The 15,708-nt window shown below is 41.0% G+C and overlaps 1 protein-coding gene across 1 annotated transcript in view; it reads right to left on the bottom strand.

Moving 5' to 3' along the window:
* Rad51b (RAD51 paralog B) overlaps positions 1-15,708 on the bottom strand; it is a 754,045-nt gene that overhangs the window by 706,777 nt on the left and 31,560 nt on the right. Inside the window, exons 7-8 of the mRNA XM_036205342.1 lie at positions 10,602-10,721; positions 8,257-8,440 (exon numbers count right to left, since the gene is read on the bottom strand). Coding sequence (XP_036061235.1) covers positions 8,257-8,440; positions 10,602-10,721 — 304 coding nt within the window. The remainder of the gene's footprint in view (positions 1-8,256; positions 8,441-10,601; positions 10,722-15,708) is intronic.

Below are 15,708 nucleotides of genomic sequence, written 5' to 3'. Positions count from 1 at the left end.
CTCTACCACTGAGCTAAATCCCCAACCTTGATGCTGAATTCTTATATTACAGTTTCTTATATAAAATTGTAGCTAATGACATCTCAGCAGCTCAGGGCATTAGAGGAACAGAGTTTTCCAATCATCAGCCAACCTCTCTGTTCAGTTGTAAAAAAGAAGTATGGAGACACCAAGCCCTAGTTTCCAGGTGATTTTGAATACTTAGAAGCATTACTAGAGTACTGTCCTTTCAAACAGCATAGGAATTAAAAAAGCATTTAATTAAATATGCACTTCAGAAATTGTATAATTTAAAAGTTCAAACTATCCTAAAAATATGTATTGGATATCTACTTAATATGAGACACTTTTCAAGAGAGGTAGCTATGATGAGTGCACAGTCCTGTTTTCAGGGGCTCAGATACAAACACACAAAAAGTTAAATGACACTGTAAGGCAAATACATCATTTAAGTTCCAAATAGAAGTTCACAATGTTTGTACCGCAATGGAAAGTGGAACCAGTTAGAAAGCAGAGGTAGACCAACAGTCTACATGCATAGAAAAAGGTAAGACAGGAAGAATATGCTGGAGCCTGAAGGAAGGGTCTTCTTCAGTGCCTTATCAGGAATGCAATCCATCAACAAATGTTCTGACCCAGTTACAAAGGATATGCCTGACCAAAGATGTGAAAGTTCTCAGTCCTTATTGTGCTTATAGTCTGGTACTTGAATTATACATGATACCACACAATGCTTCTGAGAAGAGGATGTGGTCGGAGACAGACTTGGAGAAAGTTACACTGCACTGATGTGTATCATACCATTATCTAGGCAGGAACCTCAGAAGCAAACTAACTAGATACTGAATAAAAACCCATGCTACAAGTGGCAAATGACAGTACCCAATTATATAATGCAGTCTAGGGTAAGTCGCCTCATTTCTCTGTATCCCTGTTCTCTCTGGAAAACTAAAGGTCACCACTCAGCCACAGCTTCAGATCTTCCACCGGAAAACACACAGCACGTGGGGACTGGGTGGTACGTGCAGGGCAACCCTAGGGCTGCAATTTACTTTCATTGCCACCCTCTTCTCAGCTAAATAACTTTATAATTACACGTGTGTTCATCAGTTTAACAAGTGCCGACCTCCAAAAGAGGACTCTCTTTCTGAATAAGGGAGAGACAGTACGGGTCAGGGTTTAACAGGAAACTGAACGTCTCCACCCTTCCATTATTTTCTCTGTGTAATCTGTAGCCTCAATGACAGAATGGAGGTGCCACGCTTCTTACACATCAGTTACAAACAGAAAAAGAGCAGGTAACGAGATCCTCATTCTATTCTCCATTATACCACAGAGAGCTATTTGTCTCTTCAGGGGACTTGTTTATAGAAGCCTTAAGGCAAAGACTATGATTTCTTTGTCTTTGTGACCTCACTGGGCCTAGCACAGAGCTCTGGACACAATTACTAAGAGTGGAATTAAACAGAAAAAGAAGAAAGTATTAGATACAAAGAAGTAGGAGTTGTGGGGTACAAGAGCTTTCAGGTAATATTCGTATCTACTCACAAGCTGAGCGGTGATGACACACACCTTTAATCCCAGCACTCGGGAGGCAGAGGCAGGCGGATCTCTGTGAGTTCGAGGCCAGCCTGGTCTACAAAGCAAGTTCCAGGAAAGGCACAAAGCTACACAGAGAAACCCTATCTTGGGGAAAAAAAAAAAAAATTAAGAAAAAAGTATCTATCAACAAAATAGAGGAAGGAGACAATGGAGAACTACAGCACAATTTGTCCTTATCATTTTAATTCTGTACAAATATTAGGATAGAAAGTGTACAAAGCATCTGAAATGAGGTAATTGCTAAAATTAATAATTAATGGCTGCCTTTCACAGAATGACCAAGGATTGGGTGAAGAACATTACAGACATCTCATTTAATCTCATTTAATCCCTACACTATTACAAGTCAAATATTATGCCTATTTTTCAAACAGGAAAACTAAGAGTCAGAGCCAGCATACACACTTACTCAAGGTCTTATAAGCAAGAGTAGACTATCACTCAAACTAACATCTAAATCCCAAACTGTTGTGGGATAATCTTTTTGTATGCTGTAGAGATGTGTCTCTGCCTAAGGTACCTTCTGATTGGTTTAATAAAGAGCTGAATGGCAAACAGACAGGCAGGAGAGAACAGGCGGGACTTCCCGGGGAAGAGAACTGTGGGAAGAAGAGAGGTGGAGAGACACCCGTGGCACTCTGAAGAAGTCAGACGTAATGGTACAGAAGAGAGGTAACTGAGCCACGTGTCAGAACGTAGATTAATAAAGACAGGTTAATTTAAGTTCTAAGAGCTAGGTGGGGGAAAGCCTAAGGTAAAGGCCAAGCTTTCATAATTAATAATGAGTCTCCATGTCATTATCTGTGAGCTGGCAGCCCAAAGAAAAGTCAAACTACAAACAGCCAGTGCAGGACTCTACTAGAACCCAGGGAGGTAGGATTGAGGTGGTGGAGGCAACCAGACACTAAATTTATTCTGGAGATGGAGCCAGGAGGATTTGCTGAAAGATAAAAAGAGTGTTAAAAATAATGAGGTATCAGATAATATCTATAGAACCAGATGGCCAAAGGGAGGAGAGCCAGTACCTCAAATGCACATCCCCTTCTCCAGACACAACCAGTACAGTGTTTTTATGAGTTCGCAGGCCAACCAAGGCAAAGAAAACCACCCACTTTACCTCCTTTTTCAAAACTGCCTATTTTGCAATAATTTTAGATTTACCATAAAGTTGCAAAGAGAGTACAGAGCTCTCTTCTTCCAGCTCCCCCTACCATCTCACTCACTTAGTACATCTCAGCACATCATCAAAGCTAGTGAATTAGGCTTGTTGGAAGACTTTTAGCTCAAGCTCGCCTGTCTTAAACAGTTACCATTAAAACTATCATAACATCACTTTGGATCCCATCAACAGATTAAAATTATAATTTTATAAAAATATCAATATACAATAATAAAAAGTTTTAAAACATAAGCTCAGAAAAGATGTTCCAGCTAAGGCTCCTTCTCTCTCCCCATCCTTTCATTTCCCCTCCACTATGACTTTTGAGAGACAGACAGGTGGAATCAGCAAAGAAAAGCAAGACCACACGCAGGGAAACCAGCTCCCAGTGTCCTCTCCCAGTGGAGCCACAGGATGTGCTTAACTGTCTCAACAACAATGACGTGGGGCAACACATGCAAAGTGGTTTTAATCAGGAAAGTTGGCTCAACTCTTAGTGTCCAGCATTTTTATTAGGGGTCAATCAGGAGGTATGTAGTATCCACTTAAATGACCTCAGCTAATTAGACTCCAGTCCCCAGAGCAAAATCAATGCTTACCACAAACCACATTGCTTGCCTCAACTGGTACCTGTGGCCTCAACCCTCACACACACAAAAATACTTACTAGGTAGACTATCCCCAGGGCTTGAAGCTCATCTCCCAGGACCCAGCCAAGGGTCATGTCCAGAGGGAGACTTTTCTGAAAATGAGCTAGGTTTGAGCAACTCAAACTTAACCCTTTCTTCACTGTGAGTGTATTCCTGGGCTACCCGACTCATCCCACCACTGCATGCTCTACACCCTTCAGACACACCAACGCTACCCTGCCAATCACCTACTCATTAACCGGGACACTGTTTCCAGTTTCTGATTTAGTTGACAATAAAAACAAAGTTTCCCACATCAGAAAGAGCTACACAAAGGAAAGTGGAGATTTCTATGACCCCATTAGCTGATGAAATAAAGGCTTGCTACACAGTGAGTTTAAGGCCATGGATGGCAAGTGGAAGGCTGAGACAACATGGTCTCCAGTGTGAGCAAATGGAAGGCCCCACAGAGCCCTCCTCATCTTGAAGTCCGGGGTGTTTCTTCTCAGTGATTCCTATGAACAGTCAGATTGAACCCCAAAGACCTGATTTCCAGAAAAGTCACCCAAGAAAGATACACAGTGTAAACTGACCCCAGTGTTTTAATACATCGAGGATTTATTATTTCTACCTAATAGAGCGATTTCATGAGACTCGCCTAAAAATGTAAGCTCTGAACATTCATAAAAAGACCGAACAGCAAAATTGGGCCTAGAAATCTATGTCACAAGTCAGAAACACAATATGAGAATTCTGTAATTAACAAAATCTTAATTATTTAATAAAATTGCCCACTAATTTAATTTTTAATATTTATTAGTGTCAATGATAAGGTATGATCTTCAAGATTAAACCCACCTTGCATGATGAGAAAGAAAAGACCAATTCTGGCCCATCTCAAGTTGGGTCAGATTAATTTGAGGGGAAAAAAGTCTATGCCTTTTTAAATAATAAGATATTTAATCTTATTGTATTTTCTTCACTTAAAACAAAAGAAGTTTCTTCTTATTGATGATCCTAAATCTAGATGCCTTTAAATAGCAAAATGAGAAATACACGTATTTTCATTCATTTTTCTAAAGTTTTAAGCATAAAAATAGATATTACTATTTCAAAAGAAGCCTTGACAAGCAGCAATACATTAGAGCTATGCATATTCCCAAAAGCACAGAGCCAAGAGCACAGAGGGCAACCACAGGAAAAAATGAAATTTTAACAACTATGGGTGAAAAAAAATTAACTCCTACTTTCAGTATCATGTGTAAAACAGAAAGGGAGCTACTGTGAACCATGTAACATTACCTTTCACAAGAATGTCCTATTATCCTAACCTACTCACAGATGGTGAACAGAAAGAAGCAGCAGTGAACAGGCAGTACAACCAGAGTCTCCACTGACTTTAGAAGGCGACGTCTAAATCCTTTTCTCTACTATTTCCACAAAGCATCTATAAACAGTTTCGGAATCTACTACTTTTTCCAATACCATCATGAACATGCTTTAAAGACAATGCCCCCACAGCAGCATGCTTCTCAGCTCCCCAAAGCTTCAGAGAGAAAAATTCCACCAGACTTCTGTAATTGTGCTTCTCCAACCACAGTCTTAATGTATTCAAGTCTATAAAATTCTCTTGAGAATGTTTAATTTTATAACTCAAATCCTCCATAACACAATAGTATGTGTGTTTCCAATAAAGTGGTGTCACTTAGAACCTCTTTGATGGTCAATGACTAGTGTAGACAAGAGCCATCACAGAATGAAAATATAAACACATGCATGTCCACATGAGGACCAAATGATGTCACCCTTCACAAACAAAAGGTTCGCCAGGAGCTCAAAAAACTGAGTCACACATTAACTACATAAATGTTAAAATCAAAAGAAGCTATAACATAGGTTAATATATGCATATTATAAACATAAACCTATCAAGTTACCATCTATAACATTAAATAAGCATAACTATTTGTAAGCATTGTATTGATTACAAACGCAGCACACCTGATGATTTACTTCAGAAGTATCATTTGTTATGAACTATTATTTATATTTAATCATATTCCTGTGGTAATAACACTAGAAGATTCAAGAGAATGTCTGCAAGAGTAGGGTGCATGCCTTGAGTAAGAGGAAACACCCGTTCACCCAACATTTGCTGTTGCTCTCAAAGGGGTGCAGAGGCCAACACGGAAGCAGTTAAAGGTTCTTGACCTTGACCATGAACAGCAAGCAGGCTGTAGAATCCTTCACATTTGAGCATCCAGAGTCTCTCCACTCAAAGGCTGACCACACCACAGCCACACTACAAGCACACCAAGCAAAAGAGGCTACCCAGAAGGCAGTGAACAGTGCCACTGGGTACCAAATGACTGAATTTGATCACAGACCACAAAAACAAACAAACAAACAAAAAACAACCTCATGCTTTGTAGAAGAAAAATATTTAAACATTAAAATGTTTAATATTATGAAAAAATTGCAAAATATAAAATAAATTTTAAAAGGCAAGGAAAGGAAACTTTGAACCTTTTGTAATGAGCAAATGCCAGGTCTAGCAAACAATGCTAGTTCTGGATTACTTGAATTTTTTTAAAAAAGGTAAAATATAAATACAAATTAGCCAGGTGGTGGTGTCGCACGCCTTTAATCCCAGCACTCGGGAGGCAGAGGCAGGTGGATCTCTCTGAGTTTGAGGCCAGCCTGGGCTACCAAGTGAGTTCCAGGAAAGGCACAAAGCTACACAGGGAAACTCTGTCTTGAAAAACCAAAAAAAAAAAAAAAAAAAAAAAAAAAAAAATGTTTTATAGACAATAAAGAAGAATTTTTAACAAAGTACAAAAATGTAAAGCATCCCTTTCTTTGAGCTTGTAATTCTTTAATGTGGAATAGCTCAGGCTGTCCATTCTGTTTTAAGTAACAGAACTGATAACTGAGCACAGAAACACAATTTGAATTATGAAATTTCTGCTCTAATAAAAATTCCTTAAATGGTGGAAAAAGGGGAGTCAGTGCCTTGAAACAATACAAGAAAATACAAGAAACCATTAGATTTCTGTTTCCTCCCCTCCTCCCGCCCCTTTTTTTGACAAGAGTCTCACTGTATAGCCTTGGCTGGCCTGGAATTCACTGCATAGGCAAGGCTTGCCTTGAACTCACAAGAACTGCCTGCCTCTGTCTTCTAGGATTAAATGCATGTACACCTCCTAACTCCATAAGACACTGGTTGTGCTTAGAGCAGCGTCAGATCTGGAGTCCTGGGCCTAGGGAGAAGGATCTAGATTAGGGACTGACAAATAATGGTCATACATCAGATCACAACCATGTCCATGTTCTTTCAGAGCACTGACACTGAGGAACCAATGCTTCAGAGCGCTCTACTAAAACAAAGAAAAGTAGAGTCCTTTTTCTGACTCAGAAAGGTAAATTATCTTAGTAAATTGCAAAGCTTTCAGGCTATAATTGCTACTTAAAAAAAGAAAAACAAGGTTTTTTTTCTTGGTTTGTTTGGTTTTTTTGTTTGTTTGTTTTGTTTTGTTTTTTTGGTGCTGAAGACCAAACCCAGGGCCTTGTGCTTGCTAGGCAAGCGCTCTACCACTGAGTTAAATCCCCAACCGAAAAACAAGTTTTAAAGAGCAAATTTTTACATTTTACACAGGCTTAGGTCAAGCAACATTAAATTAATAAAATAAGCATGCAACTAATCTTAAATTTCCATTTAATTAAGTATCTCTTTGAAATATTCTTTAATTTTTTCTAGTCTACTTAAATAAGAACAATAGAAATACAAATAATCATTTTAAGCAACTACAAATTTTTAAAAGAAAACACTTCTCAAGATAAACTTTGCAGTGGCTGATTTAACCTAAGTTATGAGTTTTAGAGCCATTAAAATATGTAGAATATACATGTATGACATCTACTCCCTGACTTCCTGCTTGGCTTTACAAATAAAGGGCTCACATAATTTGTATGTATTATTTTTGATACAAAAACCCAAAATTTTAATTTCCCCAAAACAAATGAAAATTATAAAGTCTCAAGCAAACTTTATCTCAGGTTAAAGAGTTGCCTTGTCTGGATGGGACATGACTGAACAGAAAAGCCTGGCAGTGTGTGGGAACCAACACCTATAACCCCAGCACTAAGAGAAGGCAGGAAGGTCTGGGGAGGATGGCCAGGGCCAGACGGCAAGACTGTCTAGAAAAAGCAAAGGAAAGCCTGACAATACTCAGTGTTCCTGAGACTGTGGAAGCAGTTCAGTCCTCCCACATGCAGCCGAGTGGGGTGGAATTTACTATGCACTTCTGTGTTGTCAACTCTGCACCACAAACCCAGACTGTCTCCCCCTCAGATGTCCTGATCACAATGCCCACAACAGAAAGTCATTCCAACAGCTCTTTTAAGGTTTTATTTCCAGTCATGGCTGGCCTCTGCCCACCAGAAGCAAACCAAAACAGTGCTAAACACAGTAACAGCTGAAAAAACCTACAAAATTGAATTGACAAAATCTCCAAGGTACCCTGCCCCTGCAGAGTGCGCAGAAACAGATCCAGGCAACTGTGTGAGCTGCACGGTTTAACAGTAATTCCAGCATGACAGACGTGATGCGAAGCATCCAGAATGAGGACACAATGAGAAGGAATGAAGAAAGTGGTAATGGGAACTGTCCAAAACACTTCAATGTGACCCCGCGTCACGTCATAAAAAGGGGAAATAATCTCAGCAGACAGAGTGACTTACGAAACCAGTTATCTGCTATAGCAATCAAACTTGAAAAGGTCACCTGCTTGCTAGTCTTCTCTAAGTTTATTACTCAATGTTGTGAGATCATGACCTTCAGAAAAAGAAGGAAAAGGGAACACTTACTGGGAGTGAAAATTCCTCAGCCAGGTACTTCAGTAAGGATGCTTCTTTGGCCAAGTACTTGTTTCTTTCCTTGATGTTGCCCTGAAGCTGGGAATCGAACTCCTTTCTGACCACAGAAGCAATGGAGTCAACAATCACAAGCTTAACTCCTTTGGAAATAACCTCTTCCTCCAAAGATTCAAGCCTAAGAAAGTAGAATTTATAAAATAGTGAACACATTAAAGACATGATTTATTTACTTGTCTTTCTTTATAGAAGGAAGATGGAAGAACATTATACTAGGGTTTCAAAGAAAAGCTAACCACAGGATGGGCAAGCTGTAAATCCTGGCCGCTTCTGGGAGGAGGGAGCTAGGGAAGAAGGGAGAACATCATGCCCTTTGAGTTAGGATCAACAATGGAGGTCTGCAAGGATCTATGAGGTCAAGGGAGGGTCAGAGAAAACCCTAAGAATGCCTAGAGCTTGAGAACAAACATGACTGGGATTTTTTTGGTTGGTACCCAGTAAAGAGATAGAAAGTGGGACAGGGAAAGTCATGCTTTTGGATTAGCACTCAGAAAAGCAAGCAGGCTTAACATCAAAGATCTGTAAGCAACTGCCAAGACATAAATTTAAAAACAGAGTTAATGGGCTGGAGAGATGGCTCAATGGTTAAGAATACTTGTTACAGAGGACCAGGTTTGGTTGTCAGCACCCACAAGATGGTTCCAGGGGAGTCCTACCCCCTCTTTCAACCTCCAAGGGCATCAGGCATGCAAATGGTATACATACAAACATGTATGCTCATATACATAAAATATAAAATAAATAAACCTAAAACAACAACACTAAAACATGAAAAAGGTAATGAGCTTTAAAACAATAAGCCAGGCCTGATAGCACAGATCTGTAGTCCTCACTACTCAAGAAGCTGAAGAAAGAAGTTTGCAAGTTCAAGGCTAAACTGGCCAACAGTGGGAGTACAAAGCCAAACTGAGTAATGTAAACGTGATCCTATCTCAAAATAAAAAATTTAAAAAGGGCCGAGATGCAGCTCTTTGGTAAAGCACTTGCCTGATACACACTGGGCCCTAGGTTCAATCCTAGTAACACACACACACACACACACACACACACACACACACACACACACACACACACTCTTCCCTAAGTTACACTGGTGACTGTGAAAGTCAGCACACATAACTTAGATAGCACTCCTATCATACTGCATTCTTAGGGAAACAGAGAGTGTTTTCATATTGTCCTACAGTACTATAAGAGCTGTAATTTGGAAGTAAAACTACTTGTGGTAGCCAGTCTCCAAATGGCCTCCTCTTGTTCCCATTTCCTGGTATGTCACATCTTTGTATGAATATACCCTCCCTGTGCGTATATGCCCTCCCACACAATACAGGAGTCGGGCTGTGTGACCAAAGCTTTAACAACACGGTGTTACTCTTGTTCCACACAGTAGGCACAAAGACTATAACTTCCACATGTAAGAAAGCAGGCCTTCCAACATCCCAGGAGTGAGCTGGAAACAGGTGCCAGGCCCGCTGAGCCATGAGGCAGCTCCAGTCCTGGACAACAGCAGAGCAGGAAACAGCTCAGCCACCCCCAGGGGCCCAGCCCCCAGGAAATACATATTTGTTGGTTTTTTGGTTTGGTTTGGGTTTTTTTGTTTTGTTTTTTGGCTTTTTGTTGTTGTTGTTGTTGTTGTTGTTTTGTTTTTGAGACATGGTTTCCCTGTGTAGCTTTGAGTCTTTCCTGGAACTCACTCTGTAGACCAGACTGGCCTCGAACTCACAGAGATCTGCCTGCCTCTGCACACACACACACACCCCACCCGAGTGCTGGGATTAAAGGCATGTGCCACCACCGTCTGGCTATATTTGTTGTTGTTGTTGTTTTGTTTTGTTTTGTTTTAAGATTTATTTATTTACTATGTATACAATGTTCTGACTGCAGGCCAGAAGAGGGCGCCAGATCTCATTACAGATGGCTGTGAGCCATCATGTGGTTGCTGGGAATTGAACTCAGGACCTCTGGAAGAGCAGCCGGTGCTCTTAATGTCTGAGCCATCTCTCCAGCCCTATATTTGTTGTTTTAAGCTGCTACATTTTGAGGCAATTTGCTAACAAAACAACACATAATTAATAAACCACTTAGATTCTAAAATACTCATTTAAATGGTTTTTTTTCCACTTTAAAGAAACATTTCAAGGAACTACAACAAATAAAGAGTACAGAAATAGGTATTTCCTTAATTCTATTATGTAAGAACTCCTTACTTAGAGCTGAGAACACGAAGAAGGAAAAACCTTCAAAGCATTCCTGAGACATCCAAATCTGAAACCTCCTACCTCTGTAGAACTCCCTCACAGGTTAGCTCCCGGTGCAGATGAACTTTACTGCTCATCAGAAGCAATTTTTCTTCAGTGTTAAAGTAGAGTGGAAACCGGGATTCTGCGATCTCTACCAGTCTGTGGACAAAGGGAGAAGAGCACAAGAGAAAGCGGGGAGTACTGAAGCCGCACTGCTGAGTCCCCCATACGACACGGGAAACCCCGAACCCTTTCCACCCGCCAGGTGCAGGCCAAAGGCTGCAAACACAGGCCGGAATGCACGTGTCCCCTGCACGTGTTAGCAGAGGTCAGCTGTCAACAGAAGCTAGCAAGGCCTCTGGGTCTCCCCAAACTTCCCACAAGCAACATGTCTCCAAGATTTCATTTTCGGGAAATAATATGTTTACAGGAACATTTTTTGTCTAGCAGCTATATTAACATATTTGAAATTAGAAAAAGCTTTCAGTTGCTTGAATGAACAAAGTCTATTTCAATAAATATAGTATATTATCTTAATGATAACTTATATCTAAGTTGGCATGTCTCATTCCAGAAAAATATGTTTTCTCAATTAAAATTTAGTGCTATCTAGCAGCTCCTTGGAAAACAGAAAATTATTATTTAAACAAGTGTATGTTATTCAGTTACATCTCAGTAAACAAAAAGTTATTTTTTAAATACTGAATTCAGACCCCAGGGCTAAATATAATATGGGGCAGGTCAAGTGAAGACTGATAAATCAAAACAAAAATGATATCATCATTTAGCACGAGGTATAAAAGCATTTCTAGAAATTACAAATGTATAGGATTTAAAAGTCAAAAACAAAGCTCTGGTTATAACTGTATCCCAGTTAAAATGACATTTGTCAGCCCTTGTTGGTCACCCAGGGGACCTGGAACAGAAGCTGTAAACACTGGGCCATCCCATACTCGACGATCAAGTCAGAGACACAGAAGTACAAAAGATCAGTGTCCAAACAGTTACAGGGCTCTGAGAACTTCAAGTAGAAAAACAAAACAAATCCCTTAAATAATGCTACAATCAGGAGCAAGGGTGGGGCTAAAACAGGAGAAAGAAGAGAGAAGTAAAGACCATCAACAACCTTTTAAGTGTATTTTCAGTAAACCGAAAAGAAAAATTCAATAAGACAAGATTCAAAATGCTTCAAGAGAAAAACTACTATTTAAAGAGGTTTTCAAGTGAGGAGTGCTTGACAGAGGCAGGGGGGCTCAAGGAAGAAGAAGGACAGGAAGTAAGGAGAGCAGAGGAGTGGTATGGCATTGGGAAGTCGGGAAGGTTTGTTAGGAACGTAGTAATTATCATTATTGTTAGTGTTGTTACTATTCAAATATGCAGTAAGTTCAGCACTCAGTGTGTTCACATTTGCCATGCTGAATAACTACACTGAATGGTCAGCAATATACCAATCAATGTTACAATTTCCTATAGCTTTCCCCAAATAATTTTTATTTTAGGAAACTTCTTAAAAAATAAAAATCAAAGTTAAATACAGATTAAGTTTTCTGCATGCCTGGTACTAATCCCACTAATCTCCCAGTGGTCTCCTGTGACAATCTTCACAAAACCCTGTTTTTCAGGGCAAGCAACAGAAAAATCTATCTTTTCCTCCAACATAGTCACAGAAAGTTTGGAAACAGTGCCACCTACTGATTATCTTTTAATAACCGCATTCCTTTGAAAAGATTCATTTATAATTCATTCAGTCAGTCAGGCTTGATGGTGCACGCCTATAATCCCAGCACTCGGCAGGCAGGGGCAGGCGGATCTCTGTGAGTTTGAGGCCAGCCTGGTCTACAGAGCGAGATCCAGGACAGCCAGGACTACATAGACAAACCCTGTCAAAAAACCCAAAAACTAATAAGAGAAAATACAATTCATTCATTCAAGATTTACTGAGGACCTACACCCTGTGCCAGGCACTACTGTAAGTACAGAGCATATGGCATTACAACATCCCAAAAGAGGAAATGAGGAACACAGGGAGAAAGGAAGTTACATTCTCTGTGTGCTGGCTAGATCTATGTCAACTTGACACAAACTATAGTCATCTGAGAGAAGGGAGCCCCATTTAGGAAATGCCTCCAAATGATTGGGCTGTGGGCAAGCCTATAGAGCATTTCTGAATTAGTGCTTGATAGGGGAAATGCCTCCAAATGATTGGGCTGTGGGCAAGCCTATAGAGCATTTTCTGAATTAGTGCTTGATAGGGGAGCGCCCAGCCTATTGCGAGTGGTGCCATCCCTGGACTGCTGGTCCTGGGTTCCATAAGAAAGCAGGCTGAGCAAGCCATGGCAAGCCGGTAAGCAGCACCCCTCCACAGCCTCTGCATCAGCTCCTGCCTCCAGCCGGGTTCCTGCCCTGTTTCAGTTCCTATCCTGACTTCCTCTGATGATGAACAGTGTTGCAGAAGTATAAGCCCATTGAACCTTTCCTCCCCAAATTGCTTTTTGGTCCTGTGTTTCATCTAACTAAGACACTCTGGAAGGAGAGAAAAGCAAATAAACATCTCAGAGGCCAGCTACAGGGCCCTAAGGAACACTGGAGTAAGATGCGGGAACAGAAGGCAAAAACAAGCGGCATTTCATGCAGAGATGTGCAGACATTTGAGCAAAGATTAGACAGGAGTAAGTGAAGCACGCACTGTCTGGAAGAAGAGAGCTGCAGCAGATATGACCCCTGCAGCACCGACAGAGGGAAGAGGTAAAGAGAACAGAGCTGCAGCAGATATGACCCCTGCAGCACTGGCAGAGGGAAGAGGTAAAGGAGCTAGAACACAGGAACAGGGGAAGGTTAAATGAAAGCCAGAGAGGCAGCCAGAGATCACGGTCCCCTCAGATCCTCAGCTCTGTCATCATCTGTTTGGAGTTTATTAAGACAAATGAAAAGTCTGGGATCAGAACTGGCATCTTCAGGCTTACTTTTTTAACAGTCCGTGACCTTAACCACTCAGCCACCACATCCCAATAGGTTTCTTCAAAAATGTAAAAAATACAAATAAAAAAATAGAATGACTGCTCTGGGGGGTAGCTTAGTGCTAGAAAGCACTTGCTGCTCTTTCAGAAGATGAAATTCATTACCCAATACCCAGATGGTGGCTCAAAACCATCCTTAACTCCAGTTCTGGGCTGGGGGCTGCCACCCTCTTCTGGCCTCCACTACATCAGGCACACATTGCTCCTACATGCATGCAGGCAAAACACTGATACACATAAGATACAAAATAATAAATAAATCTTTCTTTGTTTTTAAGTGTGCTCTAGAGTCTGGAGAGATGGCTCAGCAGGCATGAATGCTTCTATACAAGCATGAGGCCCTGAGTTCAAATCCCCACTATGGAGGCAGAGACTGGAGGATGGCTGAGGCTTGAGGGCTGCTAGCCTATCTCCAAGTTCAGGGAGAAACCCTGTCTCAAGGGAATTAGGGAAAGAATGGTACATCAGGACACCAACATTGTCCTTTGTCCTCCATAATCAGGCACAGGCACACACTCCTACAAACACACACACACACACGCACACGCACACGCACACGCACATGCACACACGCACACATGGCTCTAGATGTCAAATGGAGAAAAGGCTACAGACAGGGCAAGGGTGAAAACAGGATGAACAAGCACGTCAGTCCACACAAGCAATGATGGTGACTTGACCTAGGGAAATAATACCTCAGATAATTAGAAGTACCTGGATTTAAAGCATAACTCAAAGGGGGAGCAGGAAGAACTCGATTAATTGGATGAGTATCTAGAAGAATGGAGATTCAGTCAGGAGTTTAGTTACTGGTGTTCTTCCTGTGTTCTATTTTTAGGGGGGAATCCAGAACTCATCTTCAGATCTATCAAGTTATCCACATATGTAAACATAACTATAACATGCTATTATGTCACGTGACAAATATATATGAATCTGGGGTTGAGGGAAAGCTCAGAACATGTACCCATGACCCTTGTGCCAATCAAGAATCTTGTTAAAATCATGAGATTGGATACCAGGGACTGAGGACAGACAGAGGAGGAACAAGATTCCAGACCTGAGTTCTAGGCTTCCCCGAGGCTCAGAAGCTGAAACACTGAGAAGGATGCAGCAACACACTAAAGAAGTAGCCCGAAGACAGAGCTCGAATCAAGAGAGACTAACCGCTTCGGAGAAGCCACTCAAAGGAACAACTGTTCAAGAGGAGAGAAGGCAACAGGGCTGCACACATGGTGGTCCCATGACGGACTGAAAAAGTCCCACTTCCTAGTGATGTCACAGCCAACATGCTGTCCATGGACAACACATTTTTCATGGGTTTATAGTAATATTGGTGTACACAGACTCACTATGTTATCAGCCATGCAAAAGCACAGTATGTACAATTATGCACAGTATACAACACTTGGTAAAGACAATGGACAGCTATGTTTCTGCTTGTGTTTATCCACTAGCAATCATTACTATAGCATTTTTAAGTTCTATAAAACACAATGCAGCAGCTTCATGTTATTTCTGCTCACCACGTGTCTTGACTATATACAGAGGCCATATCCATGACAAGCACACACTATGTAATGTACAGTGTACGGACACTAACAGAATCACAGAACAAATTGTCCAGTGATAGAGTTCTCAGACCATACCACCACCATCAGGCAACACATGGCTGTGTTTTAAATACTACAGAGTTAAAGTTTTGAAAATCATTTTCACTCTAGGGCTAGGAGATAAAGCCAGGATGGAATGAATTCAAAACAAAATAATAGGGAGATTTTTACTTCTGTGCACGAAAGATTAACTGGCTTGGGAATGGCCCTGATAGCCTCAACAACTAGAAAAGCAGACAAAATATCTGAGATCACAGTTTCACACACTGAACAATAGTTCGAAACTGTGACCCTCATGAGAAAGGAAACTAATAAAGGAACCTGAAGTGTGTCCCGGGCTCACACCAGAGGCACTTCCCATGCTACAAAACAAAAAAGGGAAGCCAAAAGAGGCTGGAGGGACCTGAGCAAAGATGCGATCAGAGTTTGGGAAAGCCAAGCTGGTAGAACGCAAGAGCAGAAAAGAGGAGGTGAGAGGTCTGGCGGGGGCTTGTGGATCGGTACACTCCAGAACTA

This window comes from Onychomys torridus, chromosome 14 (genome assembly GCF_903995425.1).
Source record: "Onychomys torridus chromosome 14, mOncTor1.1, whole genome shotgun sequence".
Classification (NCBI taxonomy): Eukaryota; Metazoa; Chordata; class Mammalia; order Rodentia; family Cricetidae; genus Onychomys; species Onychomys torridus.
The sequence above is the reverse complement of the archived record's forward strand: the minus strand, read 5'-3'. Positions and strand labels throughout refer to the sequence as shown.